This window comes from Arachis ipaensis, chromosome B9 (genome assembly GCF_059453495.1).
Source record: "Arachis ipaensis isolate K30076 ecotype BB chromosome B9, ASM5945349v1, whole genome shotgun sequence".
Lineage (NCBI taxonomy): Eukaryota > Viridiplantae > Streptophyta > Magnoliopsida > Fabales > Fabaceae > Arachis > Arachis ipaensis.
This window is the reverse complement of record NC_142444.1, coordinates 36,377,242-36,398,669: the sequence shown is the minus strand read 5'-3', so window position 1 is coordinate 36,398,669 and position 21,428 is coordinate 36,377,242. Positions and strand designations below refer to the sequence as shown.

Genomic DNA, 21,428 nt, shown 5'->3' with positions numbered 1-21,428 from the left:
CACAAGGAATACAAGTGTTATAAAAGATTAGCATTGATCGATAAATAATATCACCCAACAATATAAACAAGTCGCTATGCACCAAAATGATGGAAGAAATATTCAACAGATGAGTAAGAAAATTTAACACCAACGGAAAAATGGTAGTCTTAGAAAAGAAAATAAAAACATGCACAAAATGAAATGCAATGAATGAAGGTATATAAATGCAATAAGTAAAAGAAAATGAAAGAGAATAAGGAGGAGAAGAAAGTGAGAAAAGAAGAAGAAGGAGTAAGAGAGGAGAGAAGAAAGAAGAAAAATAGAAAACAGGAACTGGAGTCGACACGCGCGCCTGCATCACGCGCACGCGTGAAACTGAAATAGCCATTCGACGCGTACGCGTCGCCCATGTGTACACGTGGATGGCAAAGAAGGCACACTAATGCATGAGCGTCGGTCATGCGTACGCGTGACCACTTGCGTGCTAAAGGCATGCTTCCAGCACAGTGGTAGCCCAACTTTCTGTTCAAACACTCTTTTACGCCGATTGGGAAGCCCACAAGTACGCGTCACTGATGCTTTTGCGTGGATGGACTAATTTGCAGGTGACGCGTGGGGTGGCTCGTGCTCTAGGCACCCTTCCTGCACAGTTCCAGCCTAACTTTCGGGTCATTTTTCAAGAGTGTGAAACTACACATGACGCATGTGCGTCATCGACGCTTACGCATCGTTTTCACTTTTTTTTTGCAGAATGAAGATGATGATGCAGAATTTATGAAATAACACTGATAGAAATAAAATAAAATAAAACTTAGAATAAAAATGAACGATCATACCATGGTGGGTTGTCTCACACCTAGCACTTTTAGTTAAAGTCCTTAAGTTGGACATTAGGTGAGCTCCTTGTCAGGGCGGCTTATGCTTGAACTTGTCCAGGAATCCCCACCAATGTTTGCAATTCCAATAGCCTCCGGGGTCCCAAACCTTGCTTTTGCACCCGTCTTCTTATTTATCATCACTGTTCCAATCGGGTGGCGAGCAATCTGAATTCTCACTGAAGTGACCAAACAACTTCCTAGACCCATTCAATCGAGCTCTACACCAACCTTTGCATTTCAACTTGGAGCATACAACCATATTGAACCTTGCATGACAACTCCAACCACTAACCATCTTCCTCTTACTCTTAACGCCACAAAGAGCTTTAAGTTGACCATCTGTCTCAAGTAAACCATATTCAAGTAGAATGAGAAAGCTAACAGGTATGAATTTTACCCACTTGAATGTTGTGAAGGAGGATGGCGACTTAGGGGGAGGGGTCTCCAACAATTTTGGCAAGGTGGTTTCAAGTTTCACTCCCGTGTGTTCTTTCTTGACAACTTCCACCTCTTTGCAGGCTTCTTCAATATCAACCTCTTCCTCTTGGTAGCTTTCTTCCAATTCAATCTCTTCTTCATTGCTCACCAAGGGCATGGGAGGTTGTGCTTCTTCTTCTTTAATCTCCATGTCAAGTCCAATGGGAGAGGATTCAATTGTAGATGAGGCCTCATCAATGATTGAATCCATCTCTTGATCAACCTCTTCAAAGTCTTCAACCATGATATGCCTTGGAGGTTGTACACCCTCCTCAACATCAAATTCAAACTCCGTAGAAGGAGGCTCTATGACTCGAGGTTCCCATGGAGGTTCCGCATCTCCTAAGTCTTCAACCACTTTCTCTTCCTTGATAATTTTGGCTTCCTTCACTTGTTCCAATACAAAATTAGACTCCTCCTTGATGTCGCTTAGTGTAGAGTTGTCTTTAATGATGGAACTTTCCTCTTGCTCAACCTTCACTAATTCGTCAACTGCTTTATCTTCAAGGGTCTCCCCTACCTCTACCTTTTGGGTCTCCTCTTGCTTCTCTTGAAGTATGTGTGCGTACAACTGATCCATTACATCCCTAAGACGATCCCTTCTCTCTTGTTCTGGATCAGTAGGATAATTGGGATCATGTTGCTCTTGGATTGATGGATATGGGTATTCTTACACAGAGGGTGGTGGTGGGATGGAGAGATCATTATGTGATTGAAAAGGGAGTGCACTAGAGCTTAAGGGTTGAATGTTGAGGGTATATTCGATGATCCAATCTGGGAGACGAGAGCTTGTATAGCAGAGGTCAGACCGGTAAGTGTGTTTTTCATGGTATTTTGTCTTTGGTGCATAACACTAAGAGTGTTGTTATCCAATGGAGGTTGGGGTAGATAGGAGGGTTCATTTGTTGGGAGAAGGAGCTCATAATACGAAGGTGGTTCCTCTTGATGAGGGTATGAAGATGGTGTATATTGAGGTGGTGGTTCTTGGGAGTAATTGTTTTGGAATTGGGGTGGTTTTATGTATGGTTCATATGGTTCATATGGTGGTTGGTATGGTGGATATGGGTTAGGGTCATATGAAGGTGAATGGCGAAAAGTGGCTTATGAGTAAGGTTGAGGGCTATGTTGAGGAGGGGTTTATAGGCATATGGTGGTGGTTGTTGATAATCAAAAGGGTGCTCACCATAGCCATTATTTTGGTATGCCTCTCGAAATGGCTCTTGGTCATAGTATGCTGGTGGAGGTTGTTGCCAAGAGGGTTGATCAAATCCTTGTGGCTCCTCCCAACTTTAATTATTCCATCCTTGATGCATGTTCTCATTGTAATCTCCTCTTCCTGCAACATAGTTGTAACCAAACTCATTGATAAAGGGGTGAGAGTTCATAGTAGCTAAAGAAAGTAAAAACAAAAACTAGTAAAAATAAGCAACTAATTCCTAAACTGACAAAAACTAACAAACAAGCAAAAACCAGATATTTACAATAACCAATAATAAGGCACACGTTTGTAATTTTCCGGCAACGGCGCCGTTTTGACGAGCGGAATTCTGCGTGGTCTAGAAATTAACAAATAAGTTCTCGTTGCAAGTATAGCTTCTAAACCAACAAAAATTCTTTCGTACAAAAGTTTTGGTTGTCACAGGTAACAAACCCCTAGTAAAATTGATAACCGAAGTATTCAAACCTCAAGTCGTCTCTCAAGAAATTGCAGGGAAGTGTTCTTGTTATTGGTTATGGATTTTCTGAGAAATTTTGGAATGAGGAATGGAAAATTAAATGATTATAAACTAAAGAAATAAAAATTAACAAGAAGTTTTATGTAATTAAAATAAAAAGCTTTGACTAGGAGAAGATTAATCGAAAGTTCTATCCTTGTTGGATCTTTCCAAGATCAGTTAATAATTGATTGTTGTTCCTACTTAGTTAACCCTTACCGAATAAGGGAAAGTCAAGTAGTTAAGCCAACTTCTATTCACAAATCCTAATCCTCTTCCTTAGGAAGGATTAGCGTTAGCAACTAGAGAGCTGGCCAACAACTTCTAATTACCAATTAACGCTTGAGTATTCCAACTCAAGGATCTCAAATATTAATCAACTTCAAAGCCAAGTTAAAAGTCTACTCCATTGACATGGATGCCATTTTCGCATACATGTAAAGGGAGTAGAAAGAAGACAGAATAATTTTGGAATTGAGTCGAGATAATAAGGCAAATAAAGGAATTAAATAGAAAAATACTCTTTGCATTAATAATTAAACAAAAGAAGAAGATAAACTGAAGTAATAAAATAAAAGTAGAAGAAAACTAAATTAAAGGAATATTGAACCTGGATTTGAGAAGAAGAAGAAATCCTAACCCTAAAACCTAGAGAGAGGGGAGAGCCTCTCTCTCTAAAAACTACATCTAAAATCTAAAATTATGTGAATGAGAAGTGTCTTCTTGATTTTTCCACTCTGTAGCCTCTAATTTGTATTTCTGGGCCGAAAACTCGGTCAAAAATAGCCCAGAAATCGCCGATTTCTGGCTTGCTGAATTTTCGCAGATGCACACGTGCGCATGATGAACGCGTGCGCATCACTTATCTGCAGGGAAAATATAGTAAATTATATATCATTTCGAAGCCCCGGATGTTAGCTTTCCAACGCAACTGGAACCGCCTCATTCGGACCTCTGTAGCTCAAGTTATGATCGATTTAGTATGAAGAGGTCAGACTTGACAGCTCAGCAATTCCTTCAATTTCCTGTATTCCTTCTACTTTTGCATGCTTCTTTTCCATCTTTTAACCCATTCCTACCCTGTAAACCCTGAAAACACTTAACACACATATCACTGCATCGAATGGTAATAAGAGAGGATTAAAGCTAGCAAATTTAAGGCTAGAGAAGCATGTTTTCAATCATAGCACAAAATCAGGAAGGAAAATGTAAAACATGTGATTTCTATGAATAAGTGTGAGAATAATGGATAAAATCCACTAAATTAAGCACAAGATAAACCGTAAAATAGGGATTTATCACTTGGTAATTGGAACTAGGAATTAAATTGAGTTTAATTTCCTTCAAAGCTTCCACCAAAAGCTTCATCGTTCTCTCTCTTCTCTCTCCTCTCTCTTGTCTTTCAGTTACATCCATAAGAGGAAAAAGAAGATAAAAGTTATCAGAAGAAAAATTAAAGTAACAGAGAAGCCTAAGGAAGAAAGGCTATGAAGAAGGAAGATCTGAAGTAAGACAGGGCAAAATCTTTGCCATTGAAGGAAAGATCTTTGAAGATGGCTTCAAGATCTTGATACCCAGAAAAGAAAGGATCTGTTTCGGTCAGAGAAGATCTCAGTTGCAAAAGTTCATTTCTATTTTTGTTTATCAGAGAAGGAAGTTAGCCTCCGAAGCTACGGATAGGAAGAAGCAAAAATGGAAGGAAAGAAGCACTCCTGGGTCAGAGATTCATCAAGTGTTAAAGTTCTTTTTTTGGAGCCAAAGTCAAGATCAGGGGCTCAGATTGAAGAAGCTTGATGAAAAGGGTTGAGAGAGGTACATGCATGTTGGTTTTTGGTTTTTCTTCTCTCTTCTCTTTGTCCGAACCGCTGCTGTTTTTTGGTTGGAGAAGAAGTTGCTTGGTTGAACAGGTTTCAACCTTGGAAGCTTCCCCTTCTATATTAAGGGTGAACGGCCAAGGATTGAGATCAAGGAGAGAAAGTGTAAAGCATAGAGTTCTCATAGCTACCCAAACTTCCTGAGTTCTTCTCCTTCAAAGATGTTCATTTTGTTTTCTTTTTCTTAGTATTGTCTGTCTGAGTCTCATGGTAAAAGGCAAACATGGTGAGGTTTGTAAGAAAAAGCCAGTGAGAGAAAAAATCGAGTGAGCAATATTAGAGAAAAAGCTATAGATCTCTCAGAGTTTCTTTGTACATTTGTATGTTGTGTTTCATGATCCTGTGAGGATTCCCTTACAAGTTGGGTTAGCACTTTGCGGTTGAAAGTTTGGTAGAAGTCCAACTCAAGTTCAGATTTGGGGATAGAATCTGGATTTGTCCCAGATAGGATTAGGTAGATCCTAGGGAAGAATTGGTGTTTGTTATCTGATGATTATAGTGAAATTTCGTCACTGTTCTGATGGAGACTAGATGTTGGCTGCATTGCACTTACAGCTGAACCAGGATACATCTGGGTGTGATTCTCTCTTTCTCTTCTACTCCTATTCTGTTTCTGTTGCATTGGAGACGAAAATGAAAAATATCTCCTAACCTGTTACGAGACAAAAAGAAAAAGTCTCTTGACTTGTTATGAGACAAAAGCAGAAATATTTTCTGAAGTTTCTTTGAAAAAGCAGAAATTAATCTTTAGCAAAAAGGGACTAAGATTCAACCTCCTTCTCTTAGCCACTGATTACCATCAAATACTATTCTTTTTTCTACGCATACAAATACTTCTTTATTATAAAATTAACCAAATTATATATTTCAAAAAATTTTAAAATATTATTAACAATTAATTTGTCATGTTTTATTCTTATCATTTTAAATAAAATTTCAGTTTTACCCTTAGAATTATTTGTTTATTATTAATATTTGGTCAATTTTCTTTTACTAATTTTACCACTATATAAATCATATTATCAACATCATCTTCCTGTCTTCACTCCCTCAGTGTTACCTAGAGCCATAGTATCATTTTAATGAAAAATGCTATTTGTACAACAAAATTCAGTCTTTGGTTAGCTTTTAATATTATTTAATTATTTTTTAATTAAAACGTATTCCTATTTTTTAGATACACATTTATAATTAAGATTAATTTAAATTTTAAAAACTAAAATTTCTCTAACTTCCTACCCACTTCATAGTTAGTTATTATTTCCTTCTTTTACGTTCATTCTCTCTCTATAACACGATTTTCTTCTTTTTTTTTTTTATTCGTCTATTTCGTTCTCCGCTTCTTTCTTATAGTGTTCATAATTTCTTTTTTAATTGTAACACATCTAAACTTATTAACTTATACAGAAAATATTTTTGAAACACATCCAAAATCATAAATCTAAAATTTAAATTTAAACATTAATAAACAATTGTAACACATCTAAAATTATGAAGTGATACACAAAATATTTGTAAAACACATTCAAAATCATAAATAAAAAATTTAAACTCTTGTAGTGGCCGTAATTGCATATATAACAGTGTTGATAATTTGAGGATTGTGGTTCTTTAAGTTGTTCTTCTACTTAAACCATTGTCTAATGCAAATTAGGATGTTTTACATGGCATGCAAAATCAATGTGATTGAATAACTAAATACATACGGTTAACTATGAATCACTTTCTCTTAAACACATCCAAAATACCCGAGGTCCACTTCCGACGAAGAAGGATTAGCGACGCTAACGCGAGGAGTAGGACGAAGCGAGGCTGCGGATTGAGCGGCGAGGAGGAAGGTGATGCCAAGGACGAGCGAGGCGGCGAAGCGGAAGAACGATATTGGGGATGACGTGACGGTGCCGAGAAGGATGGCGGCGTGGACGAATAATCACACGAACAAATTAAAATTAAAATCTTCAATTTTACTGAATTTATATTTTTGAAAGTGTATTTAAATGATAATATGCTAATAATTAAAAGTAATAAAATTGAAACAATAATTTTAAATTTTAATTTTATCTAATTTGTATTTTAAATGTGTTAATGTTTATTCAATTTAAAAAAAATACTAAATTTATTTAAATGTGTTTGTTCTATTTTATTTTTTTAATTATTGTCTATATCATTTTTAAAGGATATCTAATTGAATTGAATAGTTAAATCTCACGTTCACCATCACCCCACCGTGACGCGCTTCCAGAGCTCACCGTGAAGAACGAGCAACCTCGCGCCACCAAGGACCTTTGTAAATAGAGTTGGAAGAGTCGGCCGCCGTGGTCCTTTGTTTAAGTCCGCGATTGCTTTCTTTGTTGCGACAAAGAGCTTTGTGGATTTGTTTGTTGCGGCAACCGGCAAGTGGGGGCGACAGAGGTATGGATTGTGGCATTGGTGAAAGTAATAGTGTGTTATGTCTTACTTTTGGAGCTTTTTATTATTAGAATAGATAGAAAATCCTCAATTGAATATGAATATGACATGATTTGAAATTCATGAATATTTGTACCTCTTTTAGTTTTAACATGAGATGTGGGCCTCATAATCTCTATCAACATTTTTTTTTCTTTATTTTTCTTCTCTATATCTTTTGTTTGGTGTACAACACCAAAAATGAATTTGTATCCCAAGATTGTAAAAGACTAAAAATAAAAGGTCTATAAAATTCAGGCTTGTAGTAGAAATAAAATAATCATGTAAATAAAAGGTCTATAAATACAATGAACTGGGATGGCAAATGTCATGATCATCACTGTATAAACACAAAGAATGTGATCATTCTCTCTATATTTCTTAAAGAACATTTCTCTCTCTCTACAACTAAATTATAGATACAAAAAGTAGAGGGAAAAGAATGGATTATCTCTTTGGAACAGCATTGTCACTTGGCAGTTCTTCTCTTGGCATCAATAGGAACTGGCTTTTTGGGCAAGCTAGATGCTTTCCTTGATGGCGAAGGAGATAATGTTGGTCTGTTAACACAAGAGTTAGACATAATAGTAAGTGCAAGGGAAATTTGTTCCTAAAATCAAATCTAAAACAACTAATTAAGTACCTCAACTTTAAAGTTTAAGGTGAATTGCACCAACATCCTCAATTTTTTCTATTGATTTTTGCCAATTGGAAAGATTTTTATTTACCAAGTTAGATATTTTATCTTTTCACCAGCTTTATATATAAAAAAAGGCATCCTAGTGCACAAGCATCTTGCCTTAACGCAAGGGCAAGGTGTAATATACGCAGCCTAACCTGATAATTACCTCAGTGGCTGTTTCCACAACTTACCCGTGACTTTGAGATCACACGAAGACAACTCAACTAATATTATATATAGAATTATATTTTCAAAAGGTAGTTTAGATCTTCAGTTGATAACATTAGAACTAGAGTCACTTAATTGGTTAATATCCCTGAGAAAAACAGAAGCAAGATATAGGAAAGTGCAACCCAAATGAGTACCTGGTGGTTTCTCTGCTCCTGACTACTCGTGCTGAAGCTGATTTCTTTAATTTATCAGGTACTGCTCCACCTGTTACTGTTGCTGGTGGTGGTGGTGTTTTAGACACATTTGCTTGCCAATTCATGTCTAACAGATCTGGACTCTCACTAGGTGTAAACCCAGTCTCTTCAGAGTCATATATACTGGGACTTAACATCACTGGGGAATGTGCAATGCTATTGTAGCTCTCATTCCTGCTCATGCCTGATGCTGGTGAACCATTTGTCCACGTGTCTTGGCAATCAAGGCTACGCCTTTTCGACAGTGATGATTCCATTTTCTGATCCTGTAATTCCATTTCCATTTTGGACATGCATGAAAAAATCACCTTTTTTCTTTTGGTAGAAATATATGCAAAATACTGTGCTATGTCTATATTTGGACACCTTGAATGATCTGCTAATTATTTCTCAAGAAAATGTTCTAAGCTACTTATATATCAGATACATTATTATTATTATTATTATTCAAGAACATTTTAGCCTCTTAGGGCTTGATTGGTTTGTAAAAACATTTTCTATTTTCATGATTTTGTGAAGAAAAAGTGAAAAGAAATGAAAACAAAAAATAAGTTTATTATTTTCACTTTTTCTTGATAAAACTCTGAAATGAATAAAAAAAAACTTAATAGAGCAAAAAAATCCCCACAAAATGAAAACAGAAACTCTTTTCACTAATCAAACAGGCCTACTAAAGATTTCTCTGTTTTGATGCAAATCATGTGTCTAGTTTTTGGTAGTAACCACCTCAAAACTTAGACCATTACGTTCAGATATGACTAATGTTCCAAATTATTTTCCAGGAGTTATGGTAAATTATTAACAATATTCATACCTCCAAGCTACTAGCAGAATCATCTCTGGGTATCTTGCGACTTCCGGACTTAGAACTAACTGTAGTAGAAGACAATTGAGATTTCAACACTGGCAAATCAGACTTGCTACTTGGAGGATGTTGAAACTGTTCTGCTTCTTCATCCTTCTGTGCTAAGGCTGCCTTCAAATTAGCAATCTGGCAAATAAGGCAGTAGTAACATTGAGATGCATGATTTGCAGATACATTTGATATAAGCACATCAAAAGTTGAAGAAAAATGGAAGAACCTGTTCTTTAAGCTCTTTCACATCTGCACTATCTTTGTTAACTTTGGCAGCACCAAGTTCAATAGTGGATACCCTTTCGGCGAACTTCAACGTACTAATTGATTCTACAAGAGCATCTTGCTCCGGAGCAATATGAACAAACATTAGAGTTTTTGCTTGCCCTCCTGATATATACACATAAATATGGAGAATCAGCTTCATGATACCTTAAGGAGGATATAAATACAATAGTACCTTAGTAGTTAAGCAAGTGACTACATGGAATCAGAGACAGAATCATACCTAGAGAATCTTGAAGTAGCTGAGTAAGTTTACTGTTCCTGTATGGAATATGTTGTTGCTTTTGGGCAAGAGAAGATATAACATCTCCCAAAGCAGCAAGTGACTTGTTGATATGTTGAGCCTCCTTCAGTCTGTCTCCTGTGACCTCAGATTTATCAACCCTTTCACTTCCAGCCAGGTCAACTAAATGAATAGAACCACGAATTGTTTTTCCGGAGGTAAGGTCCTTTCCATGAACATGAACTGTAAGGCAGCTGCAATTATACCATTACAAGTATCAATTGTTGTTATGAAATTGTGGAAAAACATTCATGAGAGAGATAAAAAAATGACCAAAATGTGTTACAAGTCTACCCCATGAATGCTTTATAGAGTTGTTGTTGACCAAGATTATTTTGTTTTGTCTAGTATTATTGAAGCTTAATATGTACCTGTGAGAACGACTACTGCGATCATTCATCGCAGTAGCACTAACAGCGCGATTCTTAAATCCCAGGTCCATTAGACTTAAGACATCTGCAGTCGATTGAACCGGAACAAGATTTGCATCTGGCACGTTAATCCCATTCAGAGAACTGTTACGGATTTCTAATGTATGAAATTGTTAAGGATCACATAGAAGAAGAAGACAATCATTAATAGATCCAGCACACACAAAATAAAGAAAAGAAAAGACTAGTTAGCACAGAAAAGGATATCTTTTTTGAACACCATCTGTTGATAGGAGGTCTCTAACTGTCTCATTATAGATCTCAAGCATTTGAACTCTGATGTCATAGTGAATGGTGTCTTTCCTTTGTTCTGAGATAAGGAAAAGATCTCGAAGCGCCCGGTAGTTAACACCTACTGTTTCTTCAGTGGGATTGTTTGGTCCAGACTACATGATTATATGCATGCATTCAGTCAGTTACAACAATTGCACAAATTAAATGGCAAAAGAGAAATATTATTTGAATTTAGTGAACAAACAAAATATCGCACCATTGTGTGTGTTTTTCCTGAACCTGTCTGACCGTAGGCGAATATGCAGACATTGTAGCCATCCAGAACTGAACGTATCAGAGGTTGAGTATCGGCAAAAACCTCCGCTGCAAGCAAACAAAATGAACGACCAATGAAACAAACATATTGAGTAGCAATGATTTGAAACTTTGAAGGAAGGCAAAGAATGAAGACCAACCTTGAGTCACATTAGGACCGAAACATCTATTGAAAGTAAATGTCTTCTTCCCATCTTTCCCATTCTTGGAAGGTATTATGAGTGAGATGCTACCTTCATCTATGTTACTCACACTGGTTTGATTATGATGGCAAGGCCTAACTCTGCAGTATACCCTGATATTTCCTATCATCATATAAAACCTTGGCCATTTAGTAGTAGGTACTAACTTTGTGGAAACTCAGGAAACAAGTAACTGAAGAGAAAAATTGCAACGAGATAATGATCATTTGATTTTTACCTTTTAGGTCTTGCACTTGATTGTATAGCTTGCGGTTTTCTTCAAGAATTCGCTGATATCCTGAAGCAGCAGAAGCTATGCTATGCAGCTGCTTACCTATTAATGATAGGTAGTAATTAAATAAATTATTATATATAGATATTCAGGTGCAAATAAATGGATAAATTTTTCTAGGCAGCATATTTACCTAGATGAATTATCTCTTCCTGGTGTTTCTTTTGCAGAAATTCCATTCCTGTTTTTGTTTGATATACCATACTTTTCAACTCCTGAAGAAACACCAAGTTCATTACATATTCTTGGACTTATGATTACATTTTTGCTATGAGTTCACGATTAGTTACTTACCTGAATGCTTTCCTTATGCTGTTCAACTAACTGTTGCTGCTTCAGAAGTTGGATTCTTTCCTTTTCCTGTTGAGATAATAGTTGCTGCTTCAAAAGGTTGATTCTTTCATTTTTCTGTTGTTGAACTAACTGATGTTCCTCCAAAAGCTGCATTCTTTCATTTTCCAGTTGAGCTAATTGTTGCTGCTTCAGAAGCTCGCTTCTTTCTTTTTCCTGTTGAACTATCTGTTGTTGCTTCGTAAGTTCGACTCTTTCATTTTCCAGTTGAGCTAACTGCTGTTGCTTCCAAACCTCACTTCTTTCACTTTCTTGTTGAACTAGTTGTTGCTGCTTCAAAAGATCGTTTCTTTTGTTTTCTAGTTGAGCCAACTCTTGTTGCTTCAAAAGCATGCTTCTTTCGTTTTCCTGTTGAATTAATTGTTGCTGCTTCAAAAGCTCACTTCTTTTGTTTTCAATTTGAGCTAAAAGTTGCTGCTTCAAAATCTTGTTTTTTTCATTTTCCTGTTCAACTAAATCTTGTTGCTTGGGAAACTCGCTACTTTCCTTTCGCTGTTGATCTAACTCTAGCTGCTTCAAATGCTTGCTGCTTCGTTCTTCACCGGCATTGTACTTCACATTATCACATTTCTCTTGTTTAGCCTCCACATCTTCATTGTCAACCATCTTAATAATTGATCAGATGAAAAGTAAGTCACATTATAGCATTCATGATGCAAAGCTATTTCTGGAGAAATTGCAATTGAAATTGTGGAATCTAAAGTTTACCTCTTCGTCATCAGAAGCAGGCTTTAAACCCGAATTATGTGCTTCAGATGATGGCTTATATTCTTGAGTTATTTTGTTCTGTTGTGATTAAAGTTTCAAGATAAAGTCAGTTAAGATCATAAGTATGAATCTTTAGAGCAGTGCATGATGTTGCACTTAGTAAATTGAAATCCAAAGTGAAACACACCGTTTCTTGTTGGATTAGCATGCGATTTTGAAACTCCTCCATGACTTTGCCAAGAAAGGACTCAATCAACTGTTATTATAGCAAAAGCCATTACCCCTTTAGTTACATGAGGGAATAAAAGTACACCAGATACAAAAAACAAAAATAACTAAATTAGTTTTATGCAAAGCAAAAACCTTACCGCGGGAATATCTTCTTGCTTCTTATCGCGAAAGAATTCATGAACTAGTGTATTCAAGGAAGACATGGGATCCTGCAGATACCAAACCCAAAACAAAAAATACACATTGAAAATGAGTTATACAACATATGTATTTGTACACAAATACATGATGATTGATTTTAATGGTTAACTTTAGTACACAAAAAGCATTTTTGTATAACTATATATAAACCATATGGCAAAACCCAAAAAGATTATAAACCAGAAAGGTGTCTAACCTCTTCGCAGTGCTCGTGGCTAGGATCACTATTGGCACTTGAGAAAGACTCCTTGAGTGGTTCTGGGTCCTTACTCATAACTGGTTTAATAAGATTAGAAGCTCTTACATTCCCACCATATCTCCATAAACCATTGGTTATCAATTTCCCTTCATTGTATGACTTGAGTGCTAGAATACAATTTACTACCCTAGAAGATATCCCTCCCTGTACATACATACAAAAAAAGTTAAAAGCAGAATGGAGATTTCATTCTAAAAACAATGCCGGAAAGAAATAACGTGTGGATAAAAGAAGGTTCTGTTCTGGTATGTGTTTGCAATTTTGGGAGTACTGACTAAATGTTAAATACTTTCGTGTATCATTTCTTTTTTAATAATAATAATAAAAAAAAGTAATAATCACCTGTTCCAAATCAGAAGTTTCAAAAGTGGGAAGCCCCAATCTCTCAAGAGCAACAAGAAAGTTCCTCACATTTTCAAAGTATTGATACACAGATAGTGCTTTCCCATCAGGAAGAACATCAGCATCACTGGGGGCTTCAACCACCTAATAAACCAATTCAACTCCAACAGTTAGTCGTGATAATCAACAAGAACAATGTGAAACCAGATGAGCATAGAAAACAGAATAGAATAAACATACCTTGGGTACGGCACCAGGTTGGATTTTGTTAAGAGCACTGCAGAGGATGATCCCATTGCGCAACGCAGCCATGAAATCTTCTTCGGAAGGCTCAGCCGGCAAGTCCCTACCACCAACCGTTCCAACCATATTTCGCAGCCACTTGGCAGCTTCATTTCTTCTTAAGGCTGCAATAGTAGACACACTTTCTATGTTACAACTTGTTTTCGTATAATTCTGTTATTTTCTAACGAGTAACGACTATCAAATCTCATAAAATTTTTGTTGTGACCAATTTTGGAGTCTAACATAACAAGTAGCTTGTGTATTCTATTGCTAAGACAAAGAAAGAAAAATGGAGACCCGTTAAAGTTTAAGAAATACAGGAAATAAAAAAAATTTGTCTTCGAGACGAAAAAGTTGTGTCTGAAAAGAATACAACTTTTTCAACAAATCATTCGTCATCCCTAGTTGGCAAAAAATGTTTCAAAAATCTTGATATTCAATATAGCCAAACAGGAACACAACATTATGCATTTAAGAAATGTAGAGCCAAATAATAATAATAAAGTTAGAAAATGATGGTTGAATTACAAGCTTCTTTGGCCTTCCTTGATGCGAAGTGAGTGTCGCTTAATCTTTCGTCTAATCTTTGGTCTAATCTTTCGTCATACTTATGAAGAACATTTTCAACCATGGAGATAACGTTTAATGGAAATGCTGCCATCACTATGCCTTAACCATCACCAACATTATATGTCCCAAGCCTTTGATTAAAAGAATAATCCTCAGTCTTGGGAGTGTGAAAGAACAATTACGTATGAACAGTTTAGATTATTACGGGACGAGATTCTGCTTCTGCATGAAACTACGTTTAAAAATAAATCTTTTAAGAAAGTGAAAGAGAGAGACGAAAGATCTTTGAAATTCTAGTTTTCTCTCACTTTCTTTGTTGTCATTGTTTGACCTCTCTCTCTGTCTCTCTCTCTTTTTCTTGTTCGTGTTTTGACTGTTTACTAATATTGACATGAAATCGTTACGACCAAAAGCTGGCTCCGAACCTCTCGCCCATTCGCTCTGGCGCTTTATACATTCCTGGGTGACAAAACCAAACACCCTATATTTATATATTATATTTTTTTCTTTGCAAAAATTATGCTAATAAATGTGATTTATTTATTTAAATTGATTATACATTTTTTTTCAGGAATTAATATTTTTTTTATCAAACAAACAGTCAAAAACGTAATGGATGAATGAAAGTTAAAGAGGAGAAAAGAAAAATACTAGTTTTGTTAAAAAAAAGTTTGGTTTTCTTTCGATTTTTTTTATTATATTTTTTTTGAGTGAATATTCATTTCGGGCTCTAACTATTTGTTCAAAATTAAAGTTTACTTTAATCATTCTAAAATATCACATTAATTTCTATCCATAAAAATAATTAATCAAATTACCCCTTTAAACTAGTTATAATACAATAACTTACTACCATGTCAGATATTAAGTATCATGTGAAAATAATTTTTGAAAATTATCTCTACATAATACTCATATATGACACATTAATCAATTATCGTTTTGCAATTGATTAAAGAATATAATTTGACAAATTACTTTGATGAATGAAGCCTAATATAATATTTTAGAATGATAAAAAAATATTTTATTTTTCGAACAAATAGTCATTAACTAAAATAAATATTCACTCTATTTTTGTTTTTCTTTATGATATTGATTATTGTAATGGAGACAATATATATATATATATATATATATATATATATATATATATATATATATATATATATATATATATATTATAACATTTAAAAATTTGGACTTTTAAATACACTTCCTTCATTTTTTTATTTTTTATTATTTTCTTTATTTATTTAACTTTTTTGTTTTTTGTTTATTATTTATTTTGCACACATATATATACTACAAGCTATGTGAGAGAGCTTATTTTCGAAAACAAAGATGGTTCTTCCTTTCAATCATAAAACTCTGTTTTAACTTTTGTGTTGTAAATATTATTTTAAAATTGTTCGTTAATTAAAAATTAATTGTTATTTTTTTATTTTTTTGTAACATTTTGAGAACAAATATTATGTTAGTTAATTTTATTAATGATAAGAATTTAAAAGAAGATTGTGAAAAATTGTGTTATAATTTGACTTTTTTTATTTTTGATTAAATTATGATTAAATTTTTACTTATATTTTTTATTAGATTAATTTTACTTTTTTTTGGGGGTAAAATTAAGGGACCTTAGCCTAGAAAAAGACAAAACATAGCAAAAAGTTAAAGGAGGATCAAACATCAAAATCTCCCTTTGTCTATCAATAAACAATAACTTAATTAGCTCTTCGTATGGTGAATCCAAAAAGATAAATCTACTTTGTCGTTTCACGCTTTCTCCAGCCAACGAACGGACGCATATGTTGGCTTCCCTGCTCGTGTACAAGAATTCTAGCTCCCAAGGTCTCTTCTTAACGTACTAATCTCCTTGATCACTGTGCTATGGTAACTTGTTTCACTTTTATCTGTAATTATAAACTTCAACTACTTGTATCATTCTCATTCTCAGATCTGCCGCCAATCTTAGCCCAAGAAGCACCCCCACATCTCTACTTGTGCTAGCGTACAAAACTCCATTTCTGCCATGAATCCCCCAATCCACTCTCCCTCTGAAGTTCGTAGCAAGCCATCACATCCAGATTTCCTGCTTCCATCATGTACTACACTATTAGTATTAAGTTTTACCCAACCTAATGGAAGATTTTTTTCATCTAGTGCTTCTCGTCCTTATCTTCACCAGGTTAGCAAATAGGTATCTTTTTTCAAAAGTCCTTTTGTAATTCGCAACACATTCCTTCACAATTGATACCGAATTTGTCAGACTTTTGAATGAGGGGTTGTGAACCTCCTGGTTTCGCCATCTCCATAACCACCAACAAGCCACCATGAGCACATATTTCCATTCAAGCTGCTAATTATTCCCCAATTCCTGATTTAAATAGAATTGTAGCCAGCTTTGCAGGGAGGTGGTAACGAAAGAAGCTATAACGCTTGGTTGGACGATTTCGGTCCATAGCATCGCTACTCCTGGATAGTCCCTTAAAGCATGGAGTATTGTCTCCTCGATACCACTGCACTTGTGTCAATAAGGAGGAGACACGATCATCTTGGATCTTCTACTAGCAGTAAATAGATTGTTGTTACCGCCTCAACCTTAGCAGGATCCACAGCTATCCCTTGCTGACTCACCACATGTCCCGAAAATTTCACCTCATTCTTCCAGAATTTGCATTTAGGGAGTTTAGCGTACACTTTTCTTTCCTTTAGAATTTGCTTTCGCATGTTCTTCTTCGGTTCTGGAATAAATTAGGATGTCATCAATGAAGGCGATGACAAATTTGTCCAAGAAAAGACAGAAGATCCGATTCATGTAGTCCATAAACACCGCCGGGGCATTGGTTAACCCAAATGACATTATCGTGTACTTATAGTGGCCGTAGCGGGTTCTAAAAATAGTTTTCTATCTTTGTTTCTTACTCTTATCTAGTGATAACCAGACCTCAATTCAATCTTAAAAAATACTCTAGCTCCCTGCAATTGGTCCATTAGATCATCGATTCTTGGTAATGGATATTTATTTTTCATAGTGACTTTGTTCAATTGCCGGTAATCTACGCACAAACGCATACTCCCATCCTTTTTATTCACTAGTAACATTGGTGTTCCCCACGGAGAAACACTTGGACGAGTGAAGTTTTTACCCATCAATTCCTCCATTTGAGCCTTAAGCTTAGCCAGCGCCAACAACGACATTCGATAGGGTGCAATCAAGATTGGCCCCGCCCCAGGCACCAACTCCATCGCGAACTCTATTTCTCGAGAAGGAGGGAATTCAGGAATATCTTTCGAAAATACTTCTGGAAATTCATTTACAACTGGAATCTGACTCAAACTTTGCTCCTCACCTGATACATTTGCGGCTAACAACATAATACCATGACATTCACTTCCACCATAGCTCACCACAATAAAGTTCAAATAGTATCCCTTTGCCACCACCAGTCCTTTTGACCCTTCCGGCATGAATTGCAACGATCGTTTAGAACAATCAAGCAGAACGCGATTCTTTGATAACCAATCCAATCCCAAGATGAGATCGAGACCAGTCATAAGCAAACAAATTAAATCATGGACAAAATCACGTTGTTTAATTCGGAACGGAATTCGCTAACAGCCTAGCCTAGTCACAATAGCTTCAGAGGTAGCAGTATGCACTTCTAAGTCGTAGGCCAACATAACTATTTTCAACCCTAGCTCACTAGCATTCTCAAATGCTATAAATGAGTGTGATGCTCCAGTATCAAATAATGCAATTAAAGTTTTACTAGCCATTTCGCAATTATCTTGGATCAGTGTGTCGGATCTCTTTGCGCCATCAGTAAACATAGTGAACACCCTTCCTTATTGCGGAGCTCTCCCGACATCATACTTTTTCTTTTCAGGGCAAGTCCAAGACATATGTCCAGCTCCACCACAAAAATAACACACACCCACTCCAGCTCGGCACGAAGTTCCTGGATGGTAATTCCCGCACCTCGGGTAAGTCATCTCGTTCTATGGCTGCTTTCCAAACCTTTTTCCTTGATGATTATTAGCATTGAACCTCCGAAGGTTGTTCTGGTTCTATTTTTGTTGTGGGACATATCCTCCACGCTTAAAGGCCCTACCTCTTGGTGCACAGTTTCTCCCTTGATTCCTCTAAAAAGGTACTATGTGACTCTCTTTCTCAATTGCTGCCTTCCTCACAGATTCTTCAGCGACTCGGCTCTTATTCAGCAGTTTTGAGAAAATCCTAATCTCTATTGGCCCAACTGAGTTCAAAATGTCACTCCGGAGTCCTCCCTTGTATTTAATACATTTTCATTCTTCAAAGTCTCCCGGAGCGCCTTGGCAAATTTTGGAAAATCGACACAATTCTTCAAACTTATTTGTATACTCAGCTACAGACATTTGACCCTGCTTCAATTGGAGTGATTCAAGTTCCTTAGCTGTTCTGACCGAATTGGTATTTTCTATAAATTCACTCAGAAACACATCCCAGGATATCACAACATTGTCTGGTTGTAGAATATGTTGCGTTCTTTCCCACCAGTATTGAGCTTCACCCATTAACCGGTAAGTTGGGAACTCCACATATTGATCTTCAAAAACCTGATGTGCTTGTAAAGCCCTCTCCATTGCCTGAAACCAATTGTCGACCTCAGTGGGATTCGTAGTCCCTCTAAATGTTGGGGGATGCACTTCAGGAAAGTGGCGAACATCATCAGCCCATCTTCACCATTACCGCCATTACCATTATTCATCTTATTTCTTAGCACCTTAATTGTCGCCTGCATGGCCGCAGCCATGTTTTCCAGAGCATCCATGAATTTTATCGGGTTAATCGTCGTCATTCCAGGTTTGTATTACTTGTTCTGACTCTCCCTCAGCCGCGACTGTGTCCACGAGTCGCCATCTGGTCCCTGTTCACACCAAAGAAGTGATATCAAGGTGATCAGTCTCAATATCTCAAGTCTAGTGCTTCAAAGTCCCAAATGCATGCTCATAAAAATTCATGCCACATATGTCAGTTAGATAACCTAATTTAGCATGTACAGACACCCAGAGTATGCCCAAAAGTATAATTAGTCTGTCCCTCAAGCTCTATAGGAACAAACCACTCTAATACCATAATGTAATACCCTACCACACAGAGCTTTACTCTTAAGCCGTAAAACAGAGGTGGTGTAGTATTACGACCTTTAAAATGAAATATATACATAATAGTAGTTGAAAAAATTTAATAATCGAGGAGGTCTTTAAGGAAAGCTTAAACAAAGTCGTGAAAAGAAAAGCGCAACGCTCATGTAACAGAAACTTGCGTACAAAGAAAAGTATATATATATATAAAATAAGAGCAGAATGTCAAAAGATATATAATACCAAGCTCTGGGCTCAACCTGCAAAGCCAAGGCCGGCTGGAAAATATTTACATAAATATATATACATATACAACCTAGTAATCCCAAAATACATAAACATACACTTTGTTCTCTACCAAAAGCCTCTAAAAGGATCAGATTTAATATATATATATATATATATATATATATATATATATATATATATATATATATATATATATATATATATATATATATATATATATATATATATATATATATCTCACGAAGAATTATCTAGACATATATACACATAGCAAAATATCAAAAGCCAATCATCACCACTTCGCTTGCAGAGTAAATCCAAACGCCTAACGAGCTACCTCTCGACCTGCATCTGAAAATGACAACATATGTATGGAATGAGAATCGGAAGTTCTCATCATGGTAATGGTGCCTACATACATAATACATAAGGTCCCAGAAAAGCCAGAGGCAATCTTAGAACTCCGACACTCAAATTTAAAACTTAGAGTTTTAATTTAAAACCATGACAAGGTAAATTATCTAGGGCACTTAGGTTCTAACCCAATTTCTAACTTAACCCCTCAATTTTCACTTTTCTCCAACCCTCCAAAATTCCGGTGGAATTACCTTCATCACTCCAACGCTAGACAAGGGGTAACTCAGTTGTACATACATACAATACAGGCAAAGAAAACATAGATATATAACAGATACAACAAATGGAACATATAGCGATTATGCATAGATGATTAAGTAGGAAATTCCAAGTAAATGCAAGCACAAACAAAACAGACAAATGTATATGATGTATGCCTGATCCATGACTGATGAGTCTCATTCGTCGGTTATAAAGCCAAACCCGACATGTCTAGTAGCTAACCCTGGATAGTCCCTCCGTACGCGCATCCCCAAGAGTCTATGCATAACTTTTACAATTAATCATCAAATTCAGCTCATTGGGGGAATTTTCGGAGAGTCAAAGTACCCGACCACAGCTTGCAATGTAGGATCAACAGAGTATCGAGTCTCAACCTGGAGCAAGTGGTGGCTAGCCACTGCATCCACCCAGGAAAATTTGTATATCAGAAAAAAGAAGTGCACAAGTCAAATAATCATTCAGATCCAATCATTCAATATCATCCTAGCCATTATTCATCACACATTTAGTGTTTTAGCACTTCTCAATCTTAAATCACCTCTTCACAATCTTTCTTCACTTTCAAGTTACCACTGACTCAAGGTTCAACCCCCTCACTATGATTAAATCTAAGTTTTAGGGCCTTAGAGAATAGAAATAGAGGTTTAGAAATTAGAAAATAGGTTGAAGATAAAAAATCTAAATTTTTCCAAAAACAGGGGTCTTCCGTACGCGAACCCTGTCCGCGTATGCGAGTACACTGGACAGAGGCGAATGACTGCGAACGCATGCCATGTCTCGCGTAAACGGGAGTATCATTTACCCCACTTGCGTATGCAACCATTGTCCGCAAACGCGAGCCCCCTGGGACAGAAGAGATGTCCCGCATCGCGTGGCACTTGCTCGCGTACGCAAGCTTGCAAAATTCAACTCTCGTGTATGCATGCACATTCCCGTATACGTGAGACGTCTGGACAGTGCCGAACGTCCGTGTCGCGTGTGTTCACGTACGCATGTGCCCCATATATGTTAAAAAGATGCTAAGTCCTACAGAATTCACTTTTACAAACCAAACTTCCGACGCGCATAACTCATTCGTTAAAAATATTTCAATTTGTTCTTCGAATGGCG

General features: G+C 36.3%; 1 protein-coding gene and 1 long non-coding RNA gene across 2 annotated transcripts; one reads left to right on the top strand and one right to left on the bottom strand.

Annotated features, from left to right (window-relative positions):
• Window positions 1-7,807: 7,807 nt before the first annotated feature.
• LOC107615409 (kinesin-like protein KIN-14G) lies at window positions 7,808-13,852 on the bottom strand. Its single transcript, XM_088500400.1, has 18 exons — window positions 13,692-13,852; window positions 13,452-13,595; window positions 13,047-13,253; window positions 12,787-12,858; window positions 12,606-12,674; window positions 12,419-12,496; window positions 11,654-12,316; window positions 11,493-11,574; window positions 11,306-11,401; window positions 11,026-11,190; window positions 10,827-10,933; window positions 10,544-10,722; window positions 10,277-10,438; window positions 9,846-10,099; window positions 9,564-9,727; window positions 9,296-9,472; window positions 8,422-8,747; window positions 7,808-7,934 (listed from the first exon to the last, which is right to left on the bottom strand). Exons 1-18 carry the CDS (start codon window positions 13,818-13,820, stop codon window positions 7,844-7,846), a joined length of 3,165 nt encoding a protein of 1,054 aa, XP_088356526.1. The 5' UTR covers window positions 13,821-13,852; the 3' UTR covers window positions 7,808-7,843.
• LOC148544308 (uncharacterized) lies at window positions 8,635-10,518 on the top strand. Its single transcript, XR_015900083.1, has 2 exons — window positions 8,635-8,749; window positions 9,264-10,518. It is a non-coding gene; the product is annotated as an uncharacterized LOC148544308 (long non-coding RNA).
• Window positions 13,853-21,428: the final 7,576 nt, after the last annotated feature.